The sequence below is a fragment of the Colobus angolensis genome, unplaced genomic scaffold (genome assembly GCF_000951035.1).
Source record: "Colobus angolensis palliatus isolate OR3802 unplaced genomic scaffold, Cang.pa_1.0 Scaffold592, whole genome shotgun sequence".
NCBI classification, from domain to species: Eukaryota; Metazoa; Chordata; class Mammalia; order Primates; family Cercopithecidae; genus Colobus; species Colobus angolensis.
This window is the reverse complement of record NW_012119510.1, coordinates 445,585-459,067: the sequence shown is the minus strand read 5'-3', so window position 1 is coordinate 459,067 and position 13,483 is coordinate 445,585. Positions and strand designations below refer to the sequence as shown.

Here is a 13,483-nt window from a genome sequence, read left to right as displayed (position 1 = left end):
ATTTACCAAGGAACTATAATAAAAGAGTCTCAGTATTATTAGCATAACCTAGGGCAAATCTTAAAATACTTACTTTAAGCAATGGTATAATTAAGCTTTTAAATTTAATTTTATTCATTTAGTTGATATGCATTGAAAAGCTCATGTATAGGAAAAGTTTTGGTGAAAGAGGAAAAAAGGTTTCCAGGTCTTGGCATTGAAAAAGCAGTCCTGAAGCACCATGGTGAGTTCTAAGAACTGCCTGAAGTCCAGTGTGGCTGAAAGTTGGGTAGGATCGGTGGGAAGATACGGAGTGAAGATGGGGCCAAGGTGGCAGGAGGTTCAGATGGTGAAGGGTCTTTTGGCCTTGAACAGGAGAGTGGAGTCCCACTGGTGAAAAATCATGCTGTCAGTGATGAGGACAGACTGCAAGGAGGTGAAGCTAGAGGAAAGGAGACCACTTAAGGGGTCACAGAATAAATGAAGGGCACTGATTCCTTCTAGCCTTCCTTCCCATTTCCTTCAAACAACCACCAACATATACAGGGTAAAAAAACACAATGGAAAGCAAGAGTGGGTTAAATAAACCTTCTATTTTCTCTCTTTGGTTTGAATAAAGTTTAATATACATATCTTGACAATTACAGCAAGCTTTCCAAGGAAATACTGTTTTTGGATTGAGAAAAGCCTCTTTTAGTAATTCATTTATGCTTTACTTAATACCTACTATAATTACTCATATATTAATTCTAATGTCAATCTTGTGACAAATTAAATTGAATGTATTTTCTAAGTCAACTATTAACTTCCCTAAAGTAAAGCTGATCCTATCACTATTTCACTCTCAAATTGCAAAAGGAGTTGATTTGAATTTTCCTTACGATGGACTCTAATGTTTGGGCAACTGAAGATAAAATTTTCAGAGGGCTGCAGTGTTTGGAGACACACTTCCATGACAATCAATACAAGAGCTCCCCTCTCAGAAGATGCCTCTGCCAGCAGGCAATACAACATAGCGGGGTCAGCTTTCACAAAAGGACTGGCTACATTTATTAAAAATCATCAACAGTAGTGTGGCATAATCAAGTATTTTGTGAATTTAAGCATTTGGAAGTCAGAGAGAATTGATTGGGTCCCATATGCTGGGACACCTCAGTTGTATTCTTTTTCTGAAATGACTAGGTCATTTTGTGCCCCAGATTTCTAGTCAAGTCGGGTGTTTTCAAAACCAAGTTCTTAATAGATCTTAATTTATCATTAGCAAAAGATCCTGAGTTAGCTCTTGCCAACATGTTTTTCTGGTGGCAGCTTACCCTGTGCCAGGCAAAATGGAGCTCAAGGCCAGGAGCTGATAAACCAGCCCAATGAGCCTGACTGTCTAACTCCATCTGACTGTGATGCTTCTGGCCGCTGGCATGTTCTTTACTGCCTGGTTCTTCATTTATGAGGTCACCTCCAAGTGCACCTGGGATATCTGCCACACGCTCCTCATGTCCTTGGTGGTCTCACTCTTCCTGCTTATGGAGTCCTGTGCATCTGGGATATCTGCCAAGAGCTCCTCATGTCCTGGGGGTCTCACTCTTCCTAGGCTATGGGGTCCTGTCCTGCTGCTGTGGCTACGTATCCATGGATAAGCTCCTAAGGGTACCAACTGGACAGCTTCTCTGAATCCCTACTTTTGCTAATCAAAAAAAATTTTTTTAACCTACTGCTGGAAGTGTCCCACATGCTGCTCACAATAAAGGCAGATGCGTGACCAAAAAAAAAAAAAAATCTCAGTTTCCTTGCTTGCTTCTTTTCTTTTCAATCTGTAAACCAGGCACCTCTTATAAGCAAGGCACTCTGTTAGATGCCAAGGATTAAACATAAAATAAATAAATAAAAAGGATGTAGGCCCTGCTTTCAGGGAGTTCACAGTCTAGCAGGGGAGACAAACACATATATCAGGCACAGGTTGATCATTTTGTAAAAAAGATGCAAGTACGGTGCTGTGAAAATCAGAAAGGACTTAGTGCTTACATTTGGTGACATTCACACTACACCAACACATAATAGATTATCTATCCATATATCTATTTTAATGGAAATACCTTGATGTATAATAAAATGAAAATCATGAGCATGTCCTGGCAGAGTGATCCAAGAGGCATATACTGGTAGAGAGAACTATAGGGTGGGCTGGGGCAGAAAGATCAGCTAGGGCAGCTGCGAATCCAGCACTGTGCAAGGATTTTCTAACTTCCTGTCATTCCTTTGATGTAGCTTCTCGGGAGAGAGACACAAGAGTGTTAGAAAGAGGTTATGTGGAAATTGTTGATACCCACAGGGACACAGATTATTCTCTCAAGAAAAATTTGATTACAATAAAAAGACTACATTTGTGTTGAAATGCACCCAAAAGTATCAATTAACAAGAGAATAAACACTAAACAAGGAGATAAAAAACCCATTGTTGGCCAGGTGCTGTGGCTCCCGTGGCTCCCGCCTGTAATCCCAATACTTTGGGAGGCCGAAGCAGGCAGATCACCTGAGGTCAGGAGTTCAAGACCAGCCTGACCAATGTGGACAAACCCTGTCTCTACTAAAAATACAAAAAAAATTAGTCGGGCATGGTGGCGCATGCCTGTAATCCTAGCTACTTGGGAGGCTGAGGCAGAAGGATCGCCTAAACCCGGGAGGTGGAGGTTGCAGTGAGTCGAGATCACACCATTGCACTCCAGCCTGGGCAACAAGAGCGAAACTGTTTCAAAACAAACAAACAAAAAAACAAAAAACCATTGCTGAATTAATCAAAACAGGGACATTTCTAAAAGACTGAAAGATGGCTGTATATAAACAATTTGTTAACAGGCTATAAATGTGTTTTCTTTCGTAGTTGGACAAAGTTGTGGAAAAACATAAAGAATCTTACAGACGAATCCTGGGACAGCTTTTAGTGGTAGAAAAATCCCATAGGCAAACCATATTGGAGTTGGAGGAAGAAAAGAGAAAACATAAAGAATATATGGAGAAGAGTGATGAATTCATATGCTTACTAGAACAGGAATGTGAAAGGTAAGGCTGCTTTGGACAAAATAATGTCCCATTTTGCAATCTATGAGCTGGCCACTGTACCAGGTGTCAGGGATACAAAGGTAAATATGATACAGTCTCTGTTCTCAAAGATCTCATAGTCCAGGGTGGCGAAAAGGATATATGTCCGAAGACATTATCAGTACAATGTATGGATAAACAGATGTGTGATAAGGACTGTGGAACCATAAATGTTGGGCCCCTAACTCTTGAAGGGAGTGCCCTGTGAAGGCTGTAAAGACCATGCAATAGGGATCTAGTCCCTAAGCAAACAAGAATGAAAACTATATTCATGGGAGGGGGTGAAATAAGTATGTTAGTGTAGAAGTGGAAAGAACCTGCATTTTGAGGGAACTCAAGCTTTTCACATGGCTACAGCAAAGGGCATGATTGTAGGATGAGAAAAGGAAAGGCTTGCCTTGAACAGCTGGACTTTATACTGTTGGCCTGAAGGAGCAAATGGAAAATTGTGAAAGGGAAAATAAGATGATCAATTATGCTTTCCTAAAGAACGGTTAAGGGAACATGGAGGAACAACTGGAGGAGCTTTAGACTGGGCACAGGAAACTCACATAGGAGGCAAATATCCAGATGAGAAAGACAAGGGGATGTGTTCCAATGGCCATGAGGTTAGGAGGGAGTGTGCACAGAACTACTTACGATGTTTAGTCAATATGAATTAGTGACTGGTTAGACTGGAGAGAAGAGCAAGGGAACCAAGGAGCTATTGAGACACACTCCTGGCTATTCAGAACACATGAAATACAGGAATGGGGCACAGTTTTCTGTATTGCAGGATTTTGATCAGGCAGGACGGTTTATACTTGGTGAGTGGGTAGGAGATGAGTCCTGGGTTAGTCCTTGAGTGTGAGGTACCTTAGTATATTACAGTATCTGGTATAAAGAATAATATGTATAAAGTCAATCCATGGTCAGAAATACAGGTCTGTAAAAGGATGGGCTGGTGATATGAATCCGCAGTAGGTGATAGCTGAAACTGTGGGTGTTGGTGTGGTGAGAAGAGAGAATGTTGTAAAGGGAACCCTAGAATACCTTAAGGCTTGGCAGTTTTCTGGAAGAAAAAGGGGTTGAAAATGGAAGCTGAAAAAAAAAATGGTGGAAGCTTAGAAGAACCAGAAGACAAAAGAAGGCAATGAAATGAAGCAAGCAAAGACTTTTTAAAAAGAGAGTGAACAGTCAAATAGCACCAAATAATGCAGAAAAGAATGAAATGTCCCAGGATTTGGCAATGAAGAAGATACTGAGGAACTTAATGAGCCATTTCAATAAGGCGGTAAGGGCAGAAGCCAAATTGCAATGCTTTGAAAAACAAAATAAGAAATAAGAATGTAGAAACTTAAAATGTGAACTAGTATTTTGAGAAGTATGGCTGCAAAAAAGGAGAGTTTGAGTGGTAAATATTTTCTAATCATATGTAGGGTAGATTATTTTGTTCTACCTTGACCCTCTATTCTGAACCACTGTAGACAGTATAAGCATCCATATGAAATTGAAAGGATAATTAACCCTCTTTATTGATACTGAAAAGATGGAAAGTAACCAATCTCAAATGGCTTATTCAACTACTTCCAGTTCACACTTCAGCTAGGTAACTTAAGTTAGTTACCTCAACATCCAGGCTAATAGCAAACTTTCATTTATTTTCCACATACTTTATGGTAGACATTTGTTCAGAGTGCCAGAGAATCCATGGCACTTATATTCACTCTATTTTTTCCAGGAGGTTTATTTTTCACTACACGGCAGAGAGGGGGCAGGGGAAAGGTCTTACTAACTTGCTCCTCATGAACTCTGAAATATCTACAGGGGCAGATTAAAGGAGCACAAGAAATCTGACACCAAAGGAAGATTTGACTCAGACATTACAATATAAGATTTGTTATTCAATGAGACAATGTTATATTAAACGTTATTTTGAACCTCTGTGGTTTGGCACTAGCGGCCTCATTTGGCCGCCATACTTATTTGGCACTAACTTGCTGAATACAGATACTTTCTTTCATCTTTCATTATGATGAACATTTACCGACCATGGTCAGAGTGTTGCCTGGCATAGAACAAAGAGGTACAGGCTGTCCCTGCCCAGGGGGCTTACCACATTAATGAAAAGGCAAGATGATACAGATTTATGGCAGGAATGTGAAGGGCTATTGGAGGAGAGTTCTGATATTCACTGTGTATCTCTACTATCTTCTGGAGGAAGGCTCGTGGTGGGGGGGAGCTATCCTGAAGTTATACTGGAATGTTGGGAGGCAGATGGCAAAGATTATTTAAACCAAGAGAGCAAGGAGGAACAACACTGAGAAATGGGAAGAAAAGATCAGTGGGAATAAAGGCCATGGGCTGGAGAAAAAGAAAAATTGTGGGAAAAATGTAAAGTGTATACCACTGAATCGATATATGAAGAATATATTTCTAAATATATAAAATGAATTTAAGAGAAAGAATTTAAGAGATTTGCTTTATAGGATATAAAGTTTTCTTTATAGGATTCTTTGCCTTGAAGAATAATTAAAGTGAACATGCAATTAACAAGAAGTAGGAAAAAGTGTCTATCACTCTCTGTTTAGCCATTCCAGAAGATATGAGAATATTCGTCTGTTTCTATATGCCAAGGAACAGCTTCCAGATGGAATTCTTTGAATGTGACAATATTAAACTTATTCTCAACTCACTTGATGCATATGTGACTTCCCTTGCTTTGCCTGAACAACATCACAATTCCCATATCTTGGTACTGTGGGCCCATTCACATCCACCCTTCCTGCTCTCCTGCCTTCTGCTGGGAGACTGCAGGCCTCATGAGGCATAACTGACTTCTACCTGCTTTAAAGCCATGTGCATCAAAGTAGTATTAAATGAATACCATCTAACGAAACAGGAAGTGCAGGAAACTAATGACTTCAGGTAAATAAATGCTCAGAGGAGGTGCTTACACACAAGACTGTGGAATACCCGTAGCGTGCCTTGCTTTCAAGTGACATGGCAAAACACACCATGACTGAGTCCTTCCAACTTCACTGAGAGTGCTTTCTCTCAAGCACACAGCTGCCTAGCACAAAAGTGAGGCTAACTTATCCTGAAGGGTCAAAAAACAATGTTTACTTCCTTCCTCAAACAAAGTGTTGTAAACCACTCCCAAACTAGCAACCCTCCCAGCAGTGAAACAAAGATATCATGACCCCAGTAAAAGGGAGGTTGGTTGAAAATAGATACAAAGGGCTATCTGGTTGAAACTCCGAAATAAACATGGTAAAGGTTTTGTGCTCACATTCTAAGTGTTGGTTTGTATCTACCTGGAAATAAAACAAAAATTAAGAAATACATGATTGAGGTAGTTAATGAGACCTCAGAGGATGTAATAATGGATTTTAAATTAAGGCTCAATTTCTGTGTTTTCTTTGGAGAATTTGTTTTATGTGGAAAACCCTAAAGGAGACTGATGTCACACATTGAGCTCAGGCCAAAATGTTTGCCAAGTGATGTCGCTGTCGTAATCAGTAAGCAATTGGCTTTCCCACTGAGGGTGGGTGGGGGCAGGGATCGGCTCAGGAAAGCCTGTTCCCAAGCATGTTAATGCAAAGTTTCCTTAGCTGTAATCTGTGCGGTTTGGTCTGTCCATAAGGTAATATTCTATCCACGTTTCATGACAACTTTCACTGACCAGCTCCAACATGTGGATACGTGTGTCACCAATGACCTGAATTATGTACTTGGCTGACTTACAGGTGGAGTCTATGTAAAAGGTTTTTTTACACAAAAGCAATGCCAATAATTTTTGGCCTTTCTGTATGGCTTCACAGGAAAGCCAAAACAAAAGTCACTTTTAGTCAATGTAATTTTGCAAAATTTTCCCATAAGTGAAATGCCAATTTTGCCTGTACTTTCAAAAAAGCTTGCATAATTTTTTTTCTTTTTCAGTTTCAATAGAGGAAAAGGCTCTGAAGGAAAAAAGTTGTTTTTTTTTTTTTCTAAACCATACATTCTTTCTTAGAATACTAAAACAAACTATGTATGCTACCCATATATGTTACTGCATTTCTGGTCTTGAAACAACAACTAAAGCAGGAAACAAATATTGTTATGGCAGCTCTATATAAAACTGTGGCTTCAATCATGGATTTTGTTAAAGCCTTAAATCACTTTTCATAAAATCTTGGCCAAGTAGGTTAGCACTGATAGTTCAACTTTGTAAATCAGAAGTTCAAATGGTAGCTTCTCAAAAGCCACAAAGAAAGGAGTCAAGGTAGAATTAATCTCTTGTTCCTTTTCTGTCCAAGTTTGACTGGATTGAACAGTGGTGCAGAGGCCTTAGAGCCCTTTAGAGGAAAGTCACCAGGGGTCCAGCTCCAAGTGTTGTTGCCTTGACCACACACCCTGGGAAGTTCTTTGCTGTTAAGTTTTAAAGAAGAACAAAGCACTTCCACCTCTCCCTTTGTCTGAAACAACTTTATAAACAAGTATTTTCACCATCAATCCTTTTCTATTATGACAGGCCTATTTTTCCAGACTGCCATCAGACTAGGTGACTAAAACACTGCTTGAGCCATATTTGACCCTACTGCTAACTGAGTAAATCAGACCACTTTTAAAGGCTTCTCTCAAAAACATCAAATTTTCTTTCTAGAGGATTTGGATACTCCTTTGAAATACGTAAATGAATGAGTTAATTTATCCAGTTTTTAGGTTAAACTCATTAGTTTGGAGCTAGTGCTACTTGCCATTCATTAACTGAAACAAAACAAAACAAAACAAAAACAATAATTGATTAAATATATATGTCTACTGCAAGCCAGGTTCCATACTAGATACTGGGCGAATAAGGTAGATATGGTCCTCACCTACATAAAATCTTGAATATTTGTTCATTATGTAAACTAAAGACACCACTGCAGGCTTTAAGACCTGATACTGATTCTTCTAAGGCATTATGAGTTCATGACGGGTAGAAAAAAGGCACCACTATGGTAAACTAATGTAATAACATTAATGCTCATGAAGACAGAACATTCAGGAGAAATGAATAAACACATTAAACTAAAGTACTTTACTAGAGAATTCAATATCGTGCCATTAAGATTTTCGGCTTCTTTGGTCTTAAATCTCAGCCTTTAAGGATATCCCACAAAGCAATACACAGTGGGTATAAAGCTTTAAAAAAAAACAAAGTCTACTTAAAAAAATATTTTGAAAGCCAGCAGTTTTAAATTTCATACACACTAAACTATTGTTGTCGAATACATTGTACTCAAATGCAATCATTTCCTTTCAGTTTTTCTGGCAAGGAGTTATTTGTATTACATATTCTCAAGACTATGTCTTGCAAGTATTGAAATGGATGCCAGATCTCCACTTGACCTTTGTCATGGGCATCTAGTTCTTTACCAGAACAAAATGGAGATCCACCACAAACACATATTTTGTTATTGTAATTCTATACAGAATTACAACACGATCAGCCTTGTGGGATACATGCTAGACCTAACACAGGATCTGAAAAGGGATGCAGAGAGATTAATTACCTCATGTGGGTACTAAAAAACCATTTAGGGCTGTACATCATGACTAAACTTTCAACAGATGTCACAAAACCATACTCTTAAAACTGCACAATTCAGCAGTTTCCATACAATGCCTTTTAATTTCAGGGGTCAAAATTCAGATAGAGTGACAATACTACCTGATTGCTTTTCCTACCCAGAAATTTAGTTTTTTGAACTAAATTTTACAAATAATTTTGAATGTGTATTTGAATGTACACGATAGTGAATTTATTGCTTACAAAAGAATACTATTAATGCTAAAAAGAAAACATTAATAAGCCTAGTGAGGGATGAACCGAGAGCTTAGAGATAGCAGGAGTCTGGTCTGCAGACCTGATCTGCAGCTATGTATAACTTTTGGCAAATTCCATTCCTAAAATCTTTAGTTTTCTTGTATATAAAACAAGGGGCCGGGCGCAGTGGCTCACGCCTCTAATCCCAGCACTTTGGGAGGCCAAGGCAGGGAGATAACGGGGTCAAGAGTTTGAGACCAGCCTGGCCAAAATGGTGAAGCCCTGTCTCTACTGAAAATACAAAAATTATCTGGGCGTGGTGCCGTGCGCCTGTAATCCCAGCTACTCAGGAGGTTGAGGCAGGAAAATAACTTGAACCCAGGAGGCTGAGGTTGCAGTGAGCCGAGATTGCGCCATTGCACTCCAGCCTAGGCAACAGAGCAAGACTCTGTCTCAAAACAAAACAAACCAAAAAAAAAAAAAAAAAACAAGGGCAGGCTATATGATTTCTGTGTCTCTTTCACACATAAAAATTTATGATTATGTGACTGTCATGAACAAGTACCTTTTACCTCAAGTCTAGGATTCTAACTCCACTACCAAAAGAAGTCAGTGAGAATGACAGTGACTACCACCAACTTTAAATCCAAATCTGTATGTCCATTCTTAAAGGATATCTAGATTTCGGTATACCCTACTGCTTCCACATATTTGAAACTGAACCTAATATCACCTTTGCACATCCAAGTCCACTCACAACCTTTTTATTCCTGTTAATACAACCACCATGAATCAATCTATCAGATAACTATAAAAAATAATAGAAATCTCAGAAGCCAATAATTTAAGCTAGAAAAGACCTAGCAATCTAGACCAATGCTTTGATTTTTTGAATTGAGAAAACTGAAGCCTATCAAGTCCAAGATAAAAAAAGTCACCAAATCTTCCAGCGAAATAGTTGCAGAGCCAGACCAGAAGCCAGTTCTCCTGACAATATATTTGATGCTATTCTCCCTAGAATCATCCCTAGGTACTCAAACCATGTGCTTGGTGTTACGGGAGGTCCAGGATAAATCTAACACACAACTAAAATACAGTTGAAAAGACAAGACACTCAAAATAATCTGTAGATAATTTAGGAAGAATGCAGGTATCCATTCTGTGGCACAGACACCACTGTTGCAACACTGTGGAAGATCGGGCAAAAAGGAGATTAAAGACAGCAATTATCCAACAGGCCGCACAGCCCTAGGAGAATGCAGGACATACAGTAAATACTCTATAAATATATCTACTAACTGGCTGGTGGTTACTAGTTTAACAGCCCTATAAAACAGGTAGCCAAAAACTGAATGTGGAAAGGCAACCTCAAACTTCTGTTCCATCTGGACTAAAAAATATAAAGAGGAAAAAGAGCCATTAAACCATATCAAAATGGAAATTTTTGCCTCAAAAGTGAAATCAAGGTGGGATATTAGAATTAAAATGTATCCTGAATTTGCAACTCATAGGTAAGCTTTCCTGGCAAGTGTATTAATTCCTCAGATGAGAAGATGAAGCCAAACAGCCTTGGCCAGCCATGAAGATGATGGCTGGCACAAGTGATGAATGAATATCACCGAACAGAAAGGCCTTATGGAAGAGCATAGGGTATCAGAGTTAAAAGCACAGACTCGAGTTAGAACAACAAACATGGAGCATGGACCATAAAGCATGGTCCCATCCTCTCATCTGATCTTACTGGCTATTTGACCTTGGGCAAAGCATTTAATGTTGTTAAGTCTCCAATTCACCATCTGTTTAAAAAATGATAGAGATCTCATAGGTTCTTGTGATTACTAATCACATAATGCACAGCAAGTGCTAAGTATGGTGTCTAGCACATACAAAGCATTCAGTGAGCATTAGCACTGTATTTGTCAGGGTCCCCCAGAGAAACAGAATGTGTATATGTGTGTGTGTGTGTGTGTGTGTGTGTGTGTATAAACCATTATCACAAAGTATTGGCTCACATGATCCTGAAGGCTGGGCAGTCCCATGAGCTGCTGTCTACAAACTGGAGACCCAAGAAAGCCAGTCATGTAGCCGAAAGACCTTAAAGCTAGAAAGTCAATGGTATAGATTCTATTCCCAATCCTAAGAATCAGGAGTGGCAAGGACAGAAGATTGATGTTCCAGCACAATTAACCCTGTCAGTTAATTCAACCTGCCTTCAGTTTTCTGTTCCATTCTGGCTCTCAACAGATTGCACGATGTCTGCTCACACTGGGGAGGGTAGTCTACCAACTAAAATGCTAACCTCTTTGGAAACACTCTCACAGATACACCTCAAAATAGTGTTTAACCAGCTATTCAGACATCCCATGGCCCAGTCAAGTTGACACATAAAATTAACCATTATACATATCTTTCTTCAAATTTGCCTTTCTTCAAAGTAGTTTACTTATGTACTCTGCATGATACCAATGGGCACTTTTTTTTGAATTGCCAAGAAAGCATTTAAGTAGACCCTATACTGGGTTCTAATAATGTGACAATTAATAAGAGCTTTCAAGGGGCATATTGTTTAGTATAGGGGAGACAGACACAAAATCATGTAAGTGCAATGCAAAGTTGCAGGCTAATGACAACAAAGGATACACAGGAGGCACAAATAAGGGCTCATACCCAAGGCATGGTTGTATCCTATTTTCTTTAGTGTAGGAAAATTACTGAATGTCCTAATGATCTAACACTGTATAACACTGAGCTGGGCAAGACAGTGCTCTGTGAACCTTTTTTTTTTTTTTTTTTTAACCATTAAGACTCATTTCTTCTTTTTGGTAAATCATTCTACTTAGAGAAACAGAAATGTTAGTTTGGTGGTATTATGAAAAACGTAGCCTTCCAAATATGCGAAATCAAGACTGAACCAAAGTGAGGGTTTTTAAGTACATCCAAAGACTCCAGTGCTCCTCTGACTTGCCACTGTCAAAAATCCTCACACTAATTGCATCTTCTTGTCTAAAGTTATGTGAAAAATCAAATATTCCCACTCTAAGGTAAGTGGGCTTACTTTTGATATATTTTGTTACACAGCTCCTTCCACAGGACCAAGAACATGGGAGAGGTAAAATAAATATTTTTTTGAATGAGTGAATGAAATGTAGGAAAAGTTGGCTGCATTTTAATCTATTATTTTCCATTAATCTCTCATCATGAATTAGCTTCTGGATTCATTCCCTTTGGTTAGCATGGTCATGGGAGAATGGGATACAAGACAAGCCCATTTTGATGAGGAAAGCAGAATGAGCTTGAGAGCTTTGGGACTATCCCCAAGAAGGCAGAAGTAAGAGCGTATGGTGCTCTTATCATGGAGCTAGAATAAAAAAAGATCCTAAAAGGGGGTTTTAAGATTAAACACATCAGAGACAATAACTCATCACTAAAAGCAACTCACTCAACTCATACTTTGTAGTTTTTATATTCAATATTTTTTCACTAACAAAAACATCGTGACCATTTTCCCAAATCACCAACTACTCTACATCACAATTAAAGTAGATGAATACTACTGTATCACACAGATGCATCACAACTTATTTAACAAATTCTCTATTGTGGGCATTTATATTCCTCCTTTGTCACTATTATAAAGAACACTATCCTGAATGGCCTCATATTCCAATTAATTTTTATGCCTTTCTGATTATTGTTTTAGAATTCTTTTCTCTTTCCTTTTTTTTTTTTGAGACGGAGCGTTGCTCTGTCACCCAGGCTGGAGTGCAGTGGCATGATCTCTGCTCACCGCAAGCTCTGCCTCCCGGGTTCACGCCATTCTTATGCCTCAGCCTCCCAGGTAGCTGGGACTACAGGCGCCTGCCACCACACCCGGATGATTTTTGTATTTTTAGTAGAGACGGGGTTTCACTGTGTTAGCCAGGATGGTCTCGATCTCCTGACCTCGTGATCCGCCTGCCTCGGCCGACCAAAGTGCTGGGATTACAGGCATGAGCCACTGTGCCCGGCCCTGTTTTAGAATTCTTATATATGAAATTGCTAAGTCAAAAGTTATGAACCTATTTAAGGATTATAAAACCTATAGCTAAACTGCCTGTTGTAAAAGATATTTATACCATTACTAACAATGCAGAAGAGAGCCAATTTCTTACTTTATAACTTTACCTGAGACTAATCTTGAATCTGACCTCAATTTAAATACGGTATGATGTTATAAAGAGTATAAAGTGAATGTTAATGACATAAATCAGACTTTCCCACTGACTTGGGCTTTGTTTAGAGATGTGTTGCTTCTGGAAAAAAAAATCTTAACATATCAAAAAAACACTTAAAGATTACAACACTTCACTGAAAGAGTTTTTTCACTTTGTCAATATAATTTCAGTATATTTCCTTTTCCCTTTCAAATTCAGGTTCTCATGGCCTAGCTTCACTGGTCTTCTAAAAATAAAAAATTTCCTTTGCGCATTCTCTGAAATGTCTGAGGCTTCCTCCTTCACATATCCTATATTAAGCCTTAGAATCCAAATCCAGGATCCTGGCTCACCTTTCTCACCACATGACATATTTGGCAATAGTTCACAACACTTAGTACTGGCCCTACATGGTCCTGAAAAGTCTGATTTGTTGAAAATA

At 38.9% G+C, this 13,483-nt stretch overlaps 2 protein-coding genes across 3 annotated transcripts in view; one reads left to right on the top strand and one right to left on the bottom strand.

Moving 5' to 3' along the window:
- The window catches only part of CMSS1 (cms1 ribosomal small subunit homolog (yeast)), a 372,024-nt gene that overhangs the window by 261,488 nt on the left and 97,053 nt on the right, over nt 1-13,483 (bottom strand). The window contains exon 1 of one of the 2 annotated variants that reach the window (XM_011962502.1): nt 1,293-1,363. The exons of the other annotated variant lie outside the window; for it this stretch is intronic. The gene's annotated coding sequence lies outside the window, so the exon portion shown is untranslated. Of the gene's footprint in view, nt 1-1,292; nt 1,364-13,483 lie in introns of those variants that run through there. 2 annotated transcript variants of the gene reach the window in all.
- The window catches only part of FILIP1L (filamin A interacting protein 1-like), a 293,127-nt gene that overhangs the window by 197,443 nt on the left and 82,201 nt on the right, over nt 1-13,483 (top strand). The window contains exon 4 of the mRNA XM_011962505.1: nt 2,855-3,033. Coding sequence (XP_011817895.1) covers nt 2,855-3,033 — 179 coding nt within the window. The remainder of the gene's footprint in view (nt 1-2,854; nt 3,034-13,483) is intronic.